The sequence below is a fragment of the Ciconia boyciana genome, chromosome 8, assembly GCF_034638445.1.
Source record: "Ciconia boyciana chromosome 8, ASM3463844v1, whole genome shotgun sequence".
Classification (NCBI taxonomy): domain Eukaryota; kingdom Metazoa; phylum Chordata; class Aves; order Ciconiiformes; family Ciconiidae; genus Ciconia; species Ciconia boyciana.
This window is the reverse complement of record NC_132941.1, coordinates 52,127,570-52,145,016: the sequence shown is the minus strand read 5'-3', so window position 1 is coordinate 52,145,016 and position 17,447 is coordinate 52,127,570. Positions and strand designations below refer to the sequence as shown.

At 48.0% G+C, this 17,447-nt stretch overlaps 1 protein-coding gene across 3 annotated transcripts in view; it reads right to left on the bottom strand.

The window, feature by feature from the left end:
- The window catches only part of SUFU (SUFU negative regulator of hedgehog signaling), a 99,654-nt gene extending 82,557 nt beyond the window's left edge, over positions 1-17,097 (bottom strand). For 2 of the 3 annotated variants that reach the window (XM_072869149.1, XM_072869150.1), the window contains exons 1-2: positions 16,713-17,097; positions 9,692-9,826 (exon numbers count right to left, since the gene is read on the bottom strand). In XM_072869149.1, coding sequence (XP_072725250.1) covers positions 9,692-9,826; positions 16,713-16,900 — 323 coding nt within the window. In that variant the 5' untranslated portion in view covers positions 16,901-17,097. Of the gene's footprint in view, positions 1-9,691; positions 9,827-11,940; positions 12,051-16,712 lie in introns of all 3 variants that reach the window. The other variant, XM_072869151.1, reaches the window with a different exon arrangement.
- Between the last annotated feature and the right edge of the window lie 350 nt (positions 17,098-17,447).

The following is a 17,447-nucleotide window of genomic DNA, read 5'->3' as shown; positions in this document are numbered from 1 at the left end:
ATTTTAATAGCGGCAAAATAGTTTTGCCTCTCAGCCAAACCACTTCAGTTACGGAAACTGCAAAATGGCTCAGTTTCTCTTACAAACAGGAATAAAGTTGGGAGAGAGACGTCAACTTGCAGCATACTTAAGTACCGTTTACTTTTTAGTGCAGTAAGCACAAACACGCTCCTCACGTTCCTGCTCACTTCAGGAGGAAGAAGCTGTCCAGTAAAACACAGTTCAGCATACAGCTCATCACAGCCGCTCTGTTACAGAAAATCCCCCATACATCTCTGAACACTAAATTCTTTGCTTTTCTGCTTAATGTTACTCTTCTGGGTAAAAAAGAATTCAAGGCCCAGAGACGTTATTTTTGCGTAATAGAGTTATACATATGGATTCAACTTAGCTAGGAAATGTCAACTTAAGGCTTGTCTTCATGAGGAAATTTACTGTAACTAGTCTACCAGTATAATTATATTGCTGTAGTTCTACTGGTAAAATTCCCCTGTTGAGCCTTATTCATAACAACAGCCGCCTTTATGGTTTATTTCTGTCGACTACGCCAAAAAAGGCCCCTGCTGCAGGAAGGCCACAACAATTCACAGGAGAGGAGGGGAAGGAGCTATGCCAGTGCAACTGGAGCGGTAGAAAGAATAACAGTATAGAAATGGCAGTATTTCTCTGTGCTAACAAATTATTTGCTACAAAAAAAAAAAATGCTGTAAGAAAACTATACTGTACATCACATACTGTTGCAGTTAAGGTATGTGCCAGGTTTATGCCCCATTTCATAGCTTTGGTAAAGTTCCCCAAGGTGGACACTGCTCTCGGGTGCCTAAACTCCTGTTGAAATCTGTTGGAGTTCAGGATCCTAAAAGCTCCTAAATACCTGTTATGCCTCGAGTTCATTTATTGCACAGCTGAGAACTTAATTTTATCAGAGTCCTAAAGGTGGACACTGCATCAGCCCCTCCATGTGCATCCTTCTGTCTCGCCTTCTCCCGGGCTGCTGCAGCGCATTTCCCAGGCGCGGGCTCTTTCCCCCATCCCCTTACAGGAGCAATACCTCGCAGCCCAGCAACTGCCCCAGGCCCCTTGGACAGAGCACTGACCCTCCAAAACAAACGGGTGTTAAAGACCAACCCCTCTGGTTTACAGTTTGCCTCTTCAGGGACAAGGGATAGCTGCAAAGCAAACAGCTCTCTTTGCAAAAGGGATTTTAAAACAATTGCCCTTCACTTCGGCAGTGCAAGAATGCTGAGCTAGACAAAACAATGAGCCATCTGTGCACTCTTCCCTCCTTCCCTTGTCTCTACACTCTGGGCTTACATCAGAGCTCCCCAAGAATGGCTGAGTCCCCCTTCACATCCGCCCACCCTGTTTACATCCTGCAAAAAACAGTTTTCTGGCTTTTTTTTCCCCCCTTTTTGTTCTTAAGAGCCCTTGCAAAGTCTTCCTTTAAACCTCAGCCCTTTGTCAGGTGGTATCCCATCTACCCAGCTTTGTCAACTGATCAAAAAATGCCTCCCACCAGCCGATCCCTTCCTTGTTTACCATCCCTGGAGGCAGAGTGGCACTCAGGAGCCCTAGCCACCCCTTTGTCCACGGAAGGGAATACCATCTGAATGGGAGACCACCAAAGATTCGAAGCCTTCTTTTGTTAGCCTGGTGTCACTGCCTATTGGGCCTCGATTCAAAATTGAGATAACAGTAGAGAGGCAGCCGAGTTTGGTAATCGCTATGGAGTTTTCATCTTAGGCAAGAGAAATACCAATAGCTCAAATTTTCAAATAAAATTGGTAATATTATTATGAATGGTAATTTGTGGTTATCAATTGTAACCACTGTCCCACCAAGAAACACAGACTATTCTAGTACTAGTCAGGAAGGCATGTTCCCAACGCTAAATCTGCGTTGAGGAAAAACAGGGGATTAGGTCTGAGTAATAGCATTCAGATGCATCTCTTCAAACTTTCATTTTGTTAGTATCATTATTCCAGCAAGCAAAGGGATAAAAAAAGTCAACCTTCCTTTGATCTCACAGCCGGAATGGCCACACAGCTCAAAAAAAATGCTTCTACCTTCATGTCCCACTGAAAAAAAGCCCACTAGCTTTTAATTCTTGCTTTTTAGAACATCCTAAACAGATCTTTATCACATAAAACAATCTTTCATTAGAAGACCCAACTTTGATCCTCAGTCACTCCTCTTCCCAGCAGGCTGAACTCGCTGGGAGAGCAGAGCCTGCAAGCTCTCCCACGTCATTCAGCACTAACCCAGCTGGGAGACGAGAGTAAGGAAGCTCTGTCTCAGGCCAACTCTCCTCCCATATGCCAAGATCATAAATGTCAAAGTTCTGCTGACAAAAAGAAATCATCCAGTTTGAATACCATGCCCCTTCCTCTGCACGGCAGCAAGAGGCTCATCTTACCAGGGTGCACGTGCAGATGCGCTACTGAACAGGATGAGGGGCTTGCCTTCAGTAACGCTCTGCTATAAACCTACTTCCAATCTTTTTCCTTTTTTTTATTGAAAACAGTCCTTCTTGTAAATTCAACTACCATGCTGTAAACCTTAAACGAATTTCCTTCAATGCTTAAAAAAAAAATTTTCCAGATCTAGCACAGTTCAAGCGTGCTCTCGTCCCACAACCTCCGCACGCAAACACAGATACACCGCAGCACAAAGCGGACTTCTCTCTGTAGGTGGCCTACATCTTTCATATTATTAACGGTGCTAACTACCTCCAACAAATGACATTTGGAAGCCAAGTGCACTCTGCCTGAGAGGAGGGAAAAAAAAGATTTCCCCATGGTGACCATAGCTCCAAGGGAGGTCTGCCTCCAGCAGAGAAACACAAGTCTTAGTCCTCGTGCATTGCCTCAGTCATCAGAGGGACACCGTAAATAGGCATGACACTTGGTTTAACTGTTTTTTGCCTGGGAAACAGGAAATTGAACCTTACATGATCACACTTGTGCTTCTTTAAAACCTCCACAATTTTTGAACTCACTGGTCAAATTCAACGAAGTCCTTCAAAGGAAGAGTTGTCCACAAAACACCATATTTCTACAAAGTAAGCATAAACAGCCAGACAGAAGAGGATCTATAGGCGCTCCCAGTAAGCAAGTTTCAGTGGAAGCACAACTATATTTCTAGACACCAGAGAAACCACACAGGAGAGAGCTGTTACAAATACCCTAATCTTGGGAAAAGCTCAGTCTAACTCATATCTTTATAAACACACAAAAAAATCCAACCACAAGACAAGTCCATTACAATACAGATCTTATTGCCCCCCTGCAGCTGAACTACTCATTTCAAATTTGATGGATTCTCAAATAAGCTATCATTAAAAGGAAATACCTTTTTTGTCACAGAACTCCCTAATTCCACAGCCTCTCCCTTCCCACTCTGCCATGAACCTTTCTCTCCCCTCTGCCTCAGAAAAAAGACCACCTGGAAAAATAAGCATTACATTTGGGGTCAATCTCTGATAGACAAACAAGAGACCTAGGAAGAAAAAGGAAGTCCAGAGTATGGTGCCCATCTTGGACTCTCCCTCCTCCAAGTCCTAGCTCTTGTACCTCTTTCCCAAGCTGATGCTTATCAATGTCCTCTTCCATGTCATTCCCTTTAGCTGGGGTAGATGCTCCACCTCCAGCAATGGTACGCAGAAGGAACATTTCTTCAGTGCGCTGGCTACAGAACAAAGTTCAGTTCCCATAGATAAAGCCATGGCAACATGAAGCAGGAACATATGGAGACCTGGAAGAAGCTACTCAGGATGACCGTAAATCCCCAGAATTTCATTGCCATGGTGGCTGTTCCCCACAACCAACCCATCACAGTCACACCTCACAGAAGTCTGACCCAGGAGCAGAATCACTATTTTCTGATCCTCAACTTGAGGACACGTCCCCAAAACTCAACCTCACTTCCCTACTCCATGTGCTGAAGTAGCTACCACAGGGCTAGCCCTGACACAGCAGGTGTCCTTTAACTTCAGAGCTAATAGCCTAGTGAAAATTAGGACGAGGAAGGGACGGTTCACACATCTATGCTACTATTTGAGAAAGTCCTCAGGTTCCTCTGTGTGAAGTATGCTTCAACACCACACTTGAAAGAAACTAGACACCGTGAAAGGTGGAAGAAAACCTTGGGATTTTAATAATTTTCTTTGAATTCCAGGCTCAACTCCCAAAGTAAACTGATTTGATCTCTCGTCTCTTCAAGGTAGATATGCTGAACTCTACAAAACTTGTTTCAAAATCTTATCTGAAATATGGATCCACAACTACCACTATCCCTCTCTAATTTACTGTCTTCCCAAAGGCGCTTTATTTTATTGCATTTTCATGAAAACAAAGAGGGGCAGAGTCAGTCTCCACCATTTTAAAAGCGTTCACTGTCACCTTGGAGTTTGGTGTAATATTTCAGCGGTGCTTTAGGCATGTGGTTTATAAAGCACTTAGGGACCCATTAAATACCAAAATTTAAGGCTAAAGGCTGGCAAGCTGAGGGCACTGAGCTTTTAAATTCATGAAAGGCTACAGAACCAAGAGGCCACTAAAGTGACAGCTGTCAGCACCACTCCATCCTACATTCATGCAGGCTCAAAGGAGAAGCCAGCATGCACTCAAAAGAAAGAGAGCACTCGTTCCAACTTTCAGGCTATTTTCTAAATACTCTTTTCAAATTCCTTTCATACTCGGAAAAAGCCTTCCAGAAAACATCCACCCCTCTGCAAGCCTTGCATTTGTTACCTGATCCAGTTTTGCGCTCCTTTTTCTTCCTCCCAGCTCTAACAAGCATCCTTGCCCTCTTACAAGTTAAGGTCATTCAGAGGATCTATACAAGCCAGCAGAACACAAGCTGGACTGGAGATCTTGAAAGGCTCCTGCTTACCCTCACCTTTAATAGGGAGGCACCACCCACAGAGACAACACGTTATCCCGACATGCACCGCTCCCTCCCGATCCAAATGGTAAGTAGCACAAATCAAAAGGACCACAGCAAGTTGGAACCTGTTGTCTCCGCGGGTGGTACCCTGCATCTGTATTAGAGATGAAGGCGGCTGTAATCTCTTCGGTTTTATGCAAATGGGATGCTGCGCTTTGGCTCCTGGCTAGCTGCCAGCGGAAAAAAAAAAAACCAAAACCACCACCCTTGTCAATATGAAGTTTGTGTAGATCAGGAAACCCAATTATTGGAATTTGCATAAAAAGCTAAACATCAAAACACAGTTGGCATATTTCTTCTCAGGATGTGGGAAGGCCACAAACACAAATCTTATCTCTTAACCTAGCCGTAATATAAGCTTTGTTTTCTATTGTGGCTCTGAATTACAACCTTGCAATTTTAATACAAATAAGACTATTCAAGGTTTTCAGGATTTCTATCGCATCATGGTTCTCATTTTCCAAGCACTTTGTAAACTGTTAACAAAAAGGGTGAGCAGTCGAACTACAGGAACAATTAATTGGAGATTCAGCCCTGGCCTTAGAGGGAACTGGAGACAGAAGTCAGCCTGGGGAAAACACACGTCGCTTCCTAGCTCTCTGGACAGCCCTGCAAACCCCTGCGCCAGCACAACCCAGGGCTGGAGCACGCCGTGGCACCGCAGCAGCTGACGCTGGCATTGCCGCTGATGGAGTCCAAGTCCAGCTACGCTTGCTGACGCTGCGTTCCTCAGGCACCCGTTCTCCACGTAGGCAGAAGTCACTGTCACTCCTGGAAACTGCAAGAAGTATCAGGTGCCTGTGCCCTGGCCATGCCGACAGCCTGGCATCGGAGCATAAATCTGCAATTGCCAGCTGAGGCACTGCGCTTTGCGCAGACATACAGGGACACGTCCTTACTGCTGACTTTGCTGTGGGGAGGTAGCTGCCAGCAAGGGGTGGAAAAGGGAGTAGGGCCTGTCTCTTCTCTCTCAGCTGCCCAGGCCAGACGCTCCCTGCCAGCGCGCTCACATGCTACACGCACACATTGCTGCAGTACACAATCTTTCTTTCAGAAAGCAAGAACAGTCCAAAAAAAGGCTCTGCTCTAACCCTGTTGAGTAGATTAAAGAAGTTACACGTCAGTTTTGATTTTAAAGTAGATAGAAAAAGTTAAAAATGGAGAATAACTTGCAAAAATGTCCCGGAAGGATTTCTGTTGCCACTCAAGTTGTGCAACATGCTCGACTGGAGAGGCTTATTTCCATACAAGCAGCTTGGCATGAAATCCCACTGAAAGGTCTGTGGTTCCCTAACGCTGTCATGACGTCATGATTTAGGATTTTTAGAGCGATCAGCTCAGCACAGCTGGTGTCATGGTTGCCATTATACCATGAAACACTGAGTGGTTTTTAAATGAAAAAGGTTTCCCCATTCAAAATTCTTAGATTTCTTCCATCTTATTCTGTGGACTCTTAAAACCAGACCGGTTCTGTAAGCAGAGTATAGCTGATATTTAAGCAGAGCAGGAAATAGCGCTGCTTTAACTGAAAATAAATCTGTCAACAAGGAGGCACAGGGAGAGCTCCACTTCAGACTTTTCAGGTTCTTATTAAAAAATATAAATTAAAGTCAACATTTTCACATTACATGCTACATCTGTTTGCTATTCCATTATAAATAAAAATATAGGGGCCTCCAATTCAGCATTGGTTCACTCAAAAAAATCAAAAAGTCCTTTTCATTTAATACTGCATTATAATTGGTCTAGATTGTACAGTATTACCAGAAGAGGTCCACAAGAAATAAGCTATACATAACCCAAAGTCAAGCTGGGAGATTAAAAAGACCTTTGGCAGTGTACTATCCTTCCCTTTCTAAAGGATGAAGGACAAGCACATCCTGTTGTAGGAACCTTGCGGACTGTCACAAGAAGGTCCAGCTCTGCACTCTTTGCAGAGAGAGCTGGGAAACCAAAAAAACCCACAAACTAAACCCTATCTCCTGAGGCCAGGGCAGTTGAGCAGACCAGGTTCAGTGCCACACCAGCTTTAAAGGAAATCTTCCAAAAATTTACATGACTCCCCTGCCACCCCACACTCCTGCCAACCATCCCACAGCACGCTTCACCTGGAACAGCAGAATCCCAAAGTTCTTCAAGCAACAAAGAGACTGATACCCATTTTCTTAAACAAGGGCTTTATTAAATTCCCTGCCAGAGAACAAGAGCCTCCCGAGCGCATAGGAAAACCACTACATTCCGGCAGTGTGTGCCCAGTGCCCGTCTGTTGATGTGCAGTTCACGTGGCAGTCGTGTTTCAAGAGTAGTTAGCAAACAGCAACTGCTGTTGGGAGTAAGAATTGCTGGCGAGTGCTGAGCTCCTTTGAAAAATCTTCTGTACACTGCTCACCTACGAGGTGATAACTTCAGGTTCAATGTTTAAGAGATGTGTAGGTTCTGACAGCTTTACCACATGCATAATTGTATATTAAGACTATTTGCCATAAAGGCAGACCCAGCCTTCTCGACAGCATGCATAGGATTAAGTTTTGTAGCTCCAAGAACAAGGCCAAAAAAAAAGGTGACAGTGCAGACAGCTGAACTTCTCGGGGCGAGTGACACAGGGACACCCTGCTGCGGAGCCAGGAACACTGTGCCAGCCACAGAGAGAGAAGGGAAACAGGCACATGTACCCAGGGCACGGAAATCACTTTGATGGATCTGAGCAGACCCGTGCTCAAGAGGTTGCTGCCAACATCTGCAAAGCAGCGCAGCAGCGAGGGCTCACTGTTGGCATGCAGTGCCCAGCTGCAGCAGCCTCCGGCAGCGCAGAGCCAGGGGCAGCCGAGGCACACCGGCTCTCCAAGCCTCCTCCCAGGCTCACGTACATGCAGGGCGCTCCGGGACTTGGGACCTCGCACAGCGTGGCACAGACTTTGCTTCTGCTTTGCTCTGCAGGCCTTGGAAATCGCCTGAAGCCTATGTCTAGAGATGGGATTTTAATTCCTGTGCCCTGTAACCAGCAAAAGGCACATTCCACTATCTCAATCCAAATTTCCAGACCAAACCATGACTATGAAGAGTTAGGAGGTCTTGTGCCAGGAAGTTATTTAAAGTTGTGACATTCCACCTGTGTGATACTGTCAGTCCTCCTCCCCCAAGCCTTCCACTACAGAATAACAACAGCTTTTTGTCTAGCAGATGGTTTTTGGGACTGAGAAGACAGAGCATGTTCCAGGGCCAAGAAGGCTGTGTCCTTACATAATTCATGTCTTCAGCTGAGACCCTTATGTCCACTCCCTGCTCTTACCCGAAACCATCAGGAAAGAATCTGGGCAAAGAGAATAGTCTCACCATGGGAAAGCCTCAGGCTGACAAGTCACCAAAGAGAATAAGTCAGCACAGCACTTCCTCTCTCCAACATTAAATTCCAGCAAAACGAGGTGGGCAAACACAAGTCACCTAATCTTGGCAACCTCAAGTTTTCAGTGGCAAAGATGAAATCTCGTGATCTGAGAACAAAGGTACCATGTGAAGGCCTGCATGTCCATGGTAGCGTCTCTTGTGGAAGTGAGGGAAGGAAGCCTTTAACTTAATTTCTTTCACTTGCCCTACCTTTCCCCTGCCCCAGCAACTAATGACTGGGGTTTGTTGCTAGTAGAGGTGTTGGTTAAATGTCCCAGGCAGATCTCTGTTACACTAGGGTCCTTTATAAACTCCAGTCTTAAGAGACTTGTCTTCTAAAAAACAGCTCTGTAACCAGAAACAGGAGAAAAAAAAACAGAAGAAACTGCCTTGAGGACATTGGTAAGGTTAAAGAAAGTGCCTGACTGCTGCTGTTACAAGAGAAGCACCTGGGAGAAAAAACTGGTGGCTGAATCTTAACTAAGACAAACAAAAGAGGGAAAGCTTGGGTGAACAAACCGGGACCTTTGCTGCACCATTCATCAAGGACATTTACCCTTCAACTATGAAACAGCGCAATGACAGTTTCACTAAACAGTGACAGTAGAAACCTTCTGCCATTTCTGGCTGGCTAAAAGGCCGTGTTCACAGCCCCGAGATCATGACAGCTTGGCTACTGCTACTCACTTTAACTGGAGTTAAGGAGCACGGTCAGTAAAAGACAAGAATAGGTTAGATCATGCTGCTTGCCTGGTCTAATACAAAACACCTGCTAAAGACCACCCTAAGATAAGATAAGCAAGATAAGATAAGCCAGCTAAGATAATAATTTAATTATTGGAGAGAAGAGAGTCAAACAATTATAATTTTATGCTTCTGTTACACAGATTGGCACTTTATACAGCAGCCACCGGGGTGGCAGTCCACTGACAGCAACACTGCTGTGCCAGAAATAGGGAAAATGCCCTTACAGCAGTTTTCCAGAGGAAGGCATTTAACATGCACAGGGAGAGGTCAGGATTTAAGCATATGACCATAACAGACTACCAAGAGTGAAAAACACAACAAGACATTCAGTTAAAAAAAAATGTTTCCCTACCAGTTAAAAAAAAAAAAAAATACTCAACTTTTAACACTAACAAGGAAATATATTGCATTCAAAGCCTGCAGAGGGGAACACAGTAACTCTTCTACATCCAAGCACAGGCATACGTCACCCCTTGCGAGACCCTGGCTACGGCATTCTCAGCAGAAAACCAGCTGTTCAAATAATAAGAACAGCGGGACAGGGTTTTACCTATGCTCCCCCAAATGCAATGCAAAACACAACACACAGCAACAGAACTTAGATGACACTTACTCATGTACTCTGTTGTCTCCGTACAAGTCACTTAACCCAAAGCTGACGTAGTGCCAGTGCTCAGGAACATTCAGCGCTGGGTTTCCCAGGTTTCTGTACATGCTAACGTAGTCCAGAGGATCAGGTCCCCCCAACCTGCATTAGAAACAGAAAGATTCTTAAGTAAGTTAGTTTATCCAAGACAAATTGGAAGTCTGCACACGTGCTACAAGGAGGCTGCACAAAGACCTGCTTTAAAACATAGCTAGTGACAAAAGTGAAATTAGCATGTTCAAGTTACCTCTAAAAAAAAAAATTGAGGAGAAAGGTTGGGTTAAGTCCAGAAAGCTTCAAGCACAGGAAGGCAAAGTGCATGTGCACAACATACTACAATGTTTTTAACGTTAAAGCATAAAAACCTCCGGAAAATCATATTAAAGCTTCCACAAAACACAAAGAAAACTGGAAAATTGTACTAGTGAAAGAGCAATAGCTGTGTCTGCACTGCAAGCTCTTAATTCAGTCCAGAGGCACATACCTCAATTAAAAAAATAAAACCAAAAACCTGATGCTATTCCTCAAAGTAGAATTTGAAATGGCTAAGTTTTGAGAAGAGTAATCCATACTTCTGAACATAAACATGACAGTTAAAATAGTGGAGGAGAAAACCATTGATTCAGAAAAATTAGTATCAGAACTTGAAAAATACACTAGCTGCGTTAATCAAGAATGAGTGAAAAGCATCACTGCGGCCTGTTTCAACATTCAAATGGGTTCCTTAGAATAATATTACTTAAAAGTCAATGCAGCACAGCCAGACTACGTTAAGCAGCCATCACCAAAACCTGCAGCCACCCTTCCCGTTGGGACACGGCAGCAAGGCTGCTGTGCCAGCAGAGTGAGCACAGCACACTCCTCCTGTCGCTCGCTGTCACGTCTGCCCGCGCAGAGGCAGGTCAACTCCCCACCAAAGGAAGGAACGTGCTAGACTGTTTTGCTCGCTGTTCGTCTTGTCAGTCATAAAACTCATAGGTAGAAGCAAGCAAGAAGAGACAAGACATCAAACCACCTACCACAAGCATTTAGGGAATAGCATGAGCAGCTGTTTAACTGTTTCCTGCCTCCGATTCACTTTTTCTTCAAGTAAAATACTCTCAATTGCTCCAAACAAGAAAATCCAAACTAAGACAACCCCCTTCACTCAAACCACGTATTATGCACCAATTCCCCTTATCTGCATCATCCATTCAGACACTGACTCCATCATCTGCAGGTTGCAGGGCATGCCTGTGCTTCCCTCAATAGCCCTGGGGGTTTGTGTATCATCCTTACGGGCACCACAACCGCTGCACAAAAAGCGTTTGAGCACCTCAGTTTTGTTCCCTGATTAAAGTCCTGCTGCCTTATATCAAACACAGGCATGCTTGGCAGGAAATAGTTTCTCAGCATCTAGCCTGCTCATCAGCCTCTTGTAGCACCCTCCACTACCACTGCTCCATGCCTCCTGGAAGTGTTTGTGCTTCACATGTGGAAATCCCTACCTTGCCTTACCAAGGAAGCTCTGGGGTGATCAAACAGCAAAGCTTAATTGCAATTATCCCACTTAAGGCCAGCACCCTTCTCAGAGTCCCATCTAACAGCACAGAGGAAACACTGACAAGCATTTCAATCCTCAGGCATGAGTGTAAACCAGGCTGCTGGTAGTAAAGATGGAGTTACACCCACCAGCCTCAGAAAACAGGCAATCGGTGCAGAGATTTAACCCTGAGCTTGCACAATTACTCCTAGATCACATTCACCGGGTACAGCAATTTCCTGAGGTTCATTTAGGAAAGATCCTTGAGACAACAGGCTTTTCAGAGCTGGGGTAGCTGGCATTACAGAACAGAGGTGCTAAAAAGTCACTGTGCAATTCTGCACCGGCCTCACCACAGAGCTGTGGCACCTGGTCACCTCCACAGGAGATCCTCCAGAGCAGTCACCATGGCTGGACAGATGGATCCAACCCTCCCTGGTAGTTCTTCAGCCTGGCAAGAGGCCAGCCAGCACCCAGTCAAGCTGACATGCAAAGTGCCTATAAGAAGGTGCTTTCCAGGGTGAGCTCTGGGGAGAGTTAATGCACATGGGGACTCCCCAGGTTTATCGCCTGCAGGGAAGATGGTGCCAGGAAGGGCCACGAGAGTAGGTTTCCTGTTGTTTCCAGAAGGCATGTACATACTCTAAGCAGATTTCTAGTGACAGTGTCACACTATTTGAAATCCTCTACCCACCTCCTGCTGCCCAACCTTATCAAGTCTGTACAAAGTAATATATCAGCTTGTTGTCTTAAAAGGCCTGTGGGCTCTCTCCGTGAGTGTGCGGTGCTGCCTCCCTCCTACTGCTGCAGGGAAAAAAAAAAAGCAGAGCAGGGTTATCTAACGTGAGTGACTTTCCCTAGGACAGCTTCCCTCCTCTTAAGTCACATAAGGCCACCGCAGTGGCTCCAGGCCAGCTCCAGCTTCCCAGTGGGTCAGTCAAGGATGCAGCCCTGGATATCAGGGCAGGGTAGAGGGGGCGGGCATGAGCATCCCACCCCCAGTAATGGCACTGAGGTCCATTGGCAAGGGCTAAGTCAGAACTATGCAGCCTTCTCATATGACAAGCGACATCTTCATGGCGTAAAAGGCAAACTGGTGAGCAAACATGGGGAACACATATTAGACCCTGGGATGGAGCAGAGTTTTATCCTCAATTGCAGCCTAGGAAAACCCATTCTCAAAGTCTAGCGATAGATTGAAACACTCGGAAAAAACAAGTCCCCCTGACGTACCACATCTCCACACCTGCCTTTCCATTCCTCCTCACCGGCACCAGGTTGTGCTGGAGGCTGAGATCTCTGCCGTAGATACCCATTCAGGGGGCTACGTTCAGAGCATGGCACCGATGCCCTGGCCAGCGCTGAGGCTCCCCATGGCAGTAACCCCCGGATCCATGATGGAAGCAGCCAGGTGGAAGCAGTTCCAGCCAGGATAGTCACTCGCCCCCGAGGAGTGGCAGTGAACAGCAGCAGCCACGCAAAATTATTCAAAGTTACCTGACTGGGAAGACTCCAGAGCAAGGGAGGTCAATACACTGACCAGCAAACCAGTGTGGAAGATTAGCAAGTGGTCGGAGCAGATGCACAGGATTTGCAATGCACGGAAAACACCTCCACCTGCTAAGCAACAAGCATCTCCCACACACAAAACCTGCTTCCGAACTGGGTTTAGTAACACTTTAGATGTCAAACGATTCACGCTGGAACACTGCTGACACAGGCACTTTGACACTGAGAACACGCAAGACAAACCCTTAGACTGCCCTTTTTCAGGGCAGGGACTGCTCCGTGAGCACGCTCCTCCCCAGGGCTACCCAAACGCATCCATCAGGCCTGATGCAGACAGCAAGTCCTGCCTAGATTGCACCAGGTGACCCAGACATCTCTCCCTCACTCCTGCCGGCAACCCCGCGCTTCTCTCCAAAGGCCAAGCCTCTCTGGGGACCCGCAGCACCGCGCTACCCGGGAGGTGGCTGCGGCAACACGGCACCAGCCGGCTCAGGGGAGCTGAGCTCTGCCTTGCCCAGAGCAGACCCAGCCAGAGTTAGCTACCCACCGGTTTACACGCTGCACGACAATCCAGACAGACTGTCTTTACTCCCTGAAAAATTTGGTAGACTTGGAAGAGAGTCAGACAAAAAGCCTGCAGCAGTGACTAATTAAATTTTGAAAGATACGCATCCAGGCCATATACCTATCCCAAAACCACTGCAACTGCAGGAGCATCCAGCACTAGCTTTAAACCAGCTACGTGGAACACAGCTAGTAGTGTACCCATGGCAATAATGCTCAGCAAAGGCTAGTCAGCACAGATATTTATCAGTTTCGGTGGCAGGTTTCACTGCTACGCTAACTAGTCGAGCACTGCTAATGCCTGCTGTGGTACATCCTCCCGCCCACAGCTGCTGTTGCAGGGTTCGACCTTGTATCACAATCTACATATCAGTACACGCATTCACACAAAGAGCTGGAAGCGTTGGAGGATTTTATTAGGAAGAGCCCAACTTCAAAGCCAGAGGTACAGTACAAATTTGTTGCATTCTCTATTCATAGAGCTCATTCAGGAGCAAGAAGGGCAGCCTCGGGGGAAACACGGTATTTGCATCTGCACCAAGAGTCTTCTTTTGACTGATGTTAAGAGCGCTCTGAAGTTTCTGTGGAAGGAGAAACCCAAAGTGGGCAGAGAGGAAACAGCTCCACAATGGAAAAACATTGGAAAATTCCCAATCCGTTCACCCTGAAAAGTCGTTAGTGGATTGTTTGTAGTCGCTTCCCAGCAGCTGACCAACAGGCCTGCTTTTCACAGCTACCTTTTGACAACCCTCCAGAAGTAGTCCGTGATCCCCAAGCAGCTGCAGTCCAGTGCACTGGTTTTCGAGTACGTGGCCTAAGTTCAAGAGGGTGATGAAAAACCAACAGTCCAGCCCAAATTCTGCCTATTTCAAAACCTATCACAAAGCAAGGAAAGTACAAATTGGCTTTTTCACCAGCAATTTTATGCATCAAGATATTTCACTTAGAGACATTCAATCACGTTTTAAAAATAAAAGTGGACACTGGATATCAACAGAGGCAAACTCCTTCTCAGCACACGGCCTTTATAAATACAGTCAGGAAGTTTTCCAAGAAGTTCTGATTGCAATCATGAACTCTCTCCCAAGATATGCAAATAGCATTTTAAAAAAGACTAGTTCCATGAAATAATCCACGCAGCTAAACCCCTTCATTTAATAGGTATGCGATTCTGCAGATTCTCCAACATTACAAAGTAAGGATCTGCTCTGCCATGCAAGCCGAAGAATACAATTTCAGCTCCCTGAACAAAAAAAATTGCTGTTAACCATAGAGAAACCGATACATATAATTAAAGGCTGATCAGTGTTACAATATTTTTCCTAAGGCAGGGAACTTCGTTCAGCAATTTTCTCTTCTAATCTAAACCAACTAATAGCTGGCAGCCCAGGCAGAGGAGGACAGACTAGCAGAGAGCAAGCAGTGGCAGAAGTCATTCTATCACACTTAAAACCAAGCTCCAAGTTTCACCTAACAAAGAGAGAGAAAGTACCTGTAGCATCCACGTAGGCTTCACCTCGCACAAGAATTTCCTGCACAGGACAGCAGTAAGAAATCAGAGGTGAGCTTCTACGAGTGAAGCTCTCAGCTCTCACTGCCAGCTGAGCTGACAGTCGGAAGAACTGCTAAGTGGAAAATGCCAGGATAAACAGGCCTTCACATTACTTCTTACTTGCAACCAGCCATCACTGCCAATAGCAGTTTTTCTAGTGTTTGAGCTCTAATTGCAGTGAAGCCCTAATCAACCCCTTAAGCAAACAAGAAGCAAGGTTTCTTCCCAAACAAGGGTCTCTGCCATTCTTTGTTATAGACCTAAATCTCCCTCCATCCCACAAAAATCTTACATCACTCTAGTCAGTATTGTTTTAAGCTGTTGACAGAAGAGTGCTGACTCCCAAATTAAGGTGACTGGAAACCGATCAAGCTTGAATATCTAAGATTAGAAATAGGTGTAAAACCAGACTGATCAGACCACCACCAAAGTACCGCAGTACTGACCCACACAGATGATTAAGAAATTATTTGTATTTTGAGGTCTCATATCTGCAACATCACATCTCGGCCCACTGTGTCAGTTTAAGTACAAAAAAACCCTAAGCAATAAGGACTAACAGACATATTACTTGCTAGAATCACATAAAAAACAACACTCCTTTGGAAGACGACAGCAATAGCTTGGCTGTCAGAGCAGAACACAGGGAGGATGTTATTCTGCTGTTGCTCAGGACTCAAACAGATAGAGACATACAGGTTAAAATTAACTCTAAATAAAGAAGTTAAGCATTTACTAAACTTTTTCCAGGTGCTGGAGTAGGGACTGGTCAATGTCAGGTCCAGGAAACACTCGGGTGTGACCTGATCATGTTCCTTAGGCCCAGAAGAGGGGCTGAGCAGCAAAGTGACAGTAAAAAGCAAAAGAAACTTCTCTTTGCACAGGGCTAGACGCTAGACACTTATCTTGATAGCTAAACATCCAAGTACTTCCTTCATGCCACTCTCCCACATAAACAACTGCTGTTACTGGTGTCAGACACTGTGTCAGCAGAGACGGTAAGCAGCAGATTCGCAGTCTGCGATAACACATGGCTACGCAAGGGTGAGAGAAGCTGGCTCTGCCCCGTGGGTTTTATGGGTACACGCACAGCACGCATCTGGCTTGGAGGCTGGAATGCAGGTTCACTCCGGTCGGTGCTGCCCATACTTGAACCCCAAGCTCCGGGCCCGAAGAGAGAGCTCGTCCCTCATGTCCAGGAGGGGAAACTCCAGCCCCCCACCCTCTGTGGGAACCCCTTCACTGAGTAACAAACATGCCCTTTTCCCATGACCTGCCCTTGCCAAGAACCTCATCAGCCATCTCTCACTCAGGGAAGCTCCAAATCACCTCAGAAACCCCAATACATCCTCCTGTCTTCAGTGCATCCCTCCCCACACCCTTCCTGCTATTGCCAGTGCATCCTCCCCAGGAACCCCCCCAAATACACCTCCCAGGCACCCAATTGCATCCCCAATGCTTCCTCCCCCAGACCCACTGCATCCCCCAAACCTCTCGCATCTCACCCCAAACTCAGTACGCAACCCCCAGTCCCTCTCCCCTTGCAGCAACCCTCCTCAGCCCCACTGCTTCCCCCCCTCCACCCCATGCGGTGTCCCCAGCCCCGCTGCTGCCCCCAAGCCTCCCCCAATCCCAATACTCCTCCCTCGCTCCACTGCTCCCCCCAAACCCTCTCCAGCCCCACACAAGGCCCCCGGCCCCACCGCTCCCCCAGCCCCACACAAGGCCCCCGGCCCCACCGCTCCCCCCCAGCCCCACACACGGGCCCCGGCCCCACTGCTCCTCCCCAGCCCCACACAAGGCCCCCGGCCCCCTCCAGGCCGCAGCCCCGGCCGCCTCACCAGTACTTGAGGATGGCGGTGACCTGGAGCGGGTTGGGCTGGTCGGGGTAGAGGCGGCGGCACTCGCCGTAGATACCGTGCAGCCCTGGCGGGAAGAGCGACGGGAAGGAGCCGGACCCAGACCCGGACCCCGAGCCTGCACCCGGCCCGCCCGCGGGGGGACCCCCGCCAGGCCGCACGCCCTCCATGTCCCGGCAGCGGGGACGGCGTGGCGGAGGCGGCTGGTCCCGGCGCGGCGCGGCCCGCTCAGCGCGGCGCGGCGCGGCTCGGCTCGGCTCGGCTCGGCTCGGCCCAGCCCGGCTCGGCCCGGCTCGGCTCCCAGCCCGACGCGCGCCCGGCCCGGCCCGGCCCAAGCGCGCTGCGCGGCGCGGCGCTGCGGGAGGAGGGGGCGGGCCCCGCTGCCCAGGCGACGGTGAGTGACACGGCGGCTCCGCCAATGGCGGCGCGCGTCGCAGAGGGCGGCCGCGCCTCTCCCACACCCCCACGCCACGCCGCGAGCGCGCCCTCTAGCGGCCGCGGCGGGGCACCGCGTGGAGCGGGGCGAGGGGCGGGGCGAAGGGCGGGGCGAGCGGGCCCCTCAGGCGCTGAGGGGAGCGCGGTGCGGGGCTGCCGGGGGGCACGGGGCTGTGAGGGTGTCCCGTGGGCGTGAGGGGGAGCCTGGGGGGGGCAGGAGGTTACCGGCACCCGGGTGGGCCTGAGAGAAGAGGAGGGGTCCCCGTGGGGCAGCCTCAGGGG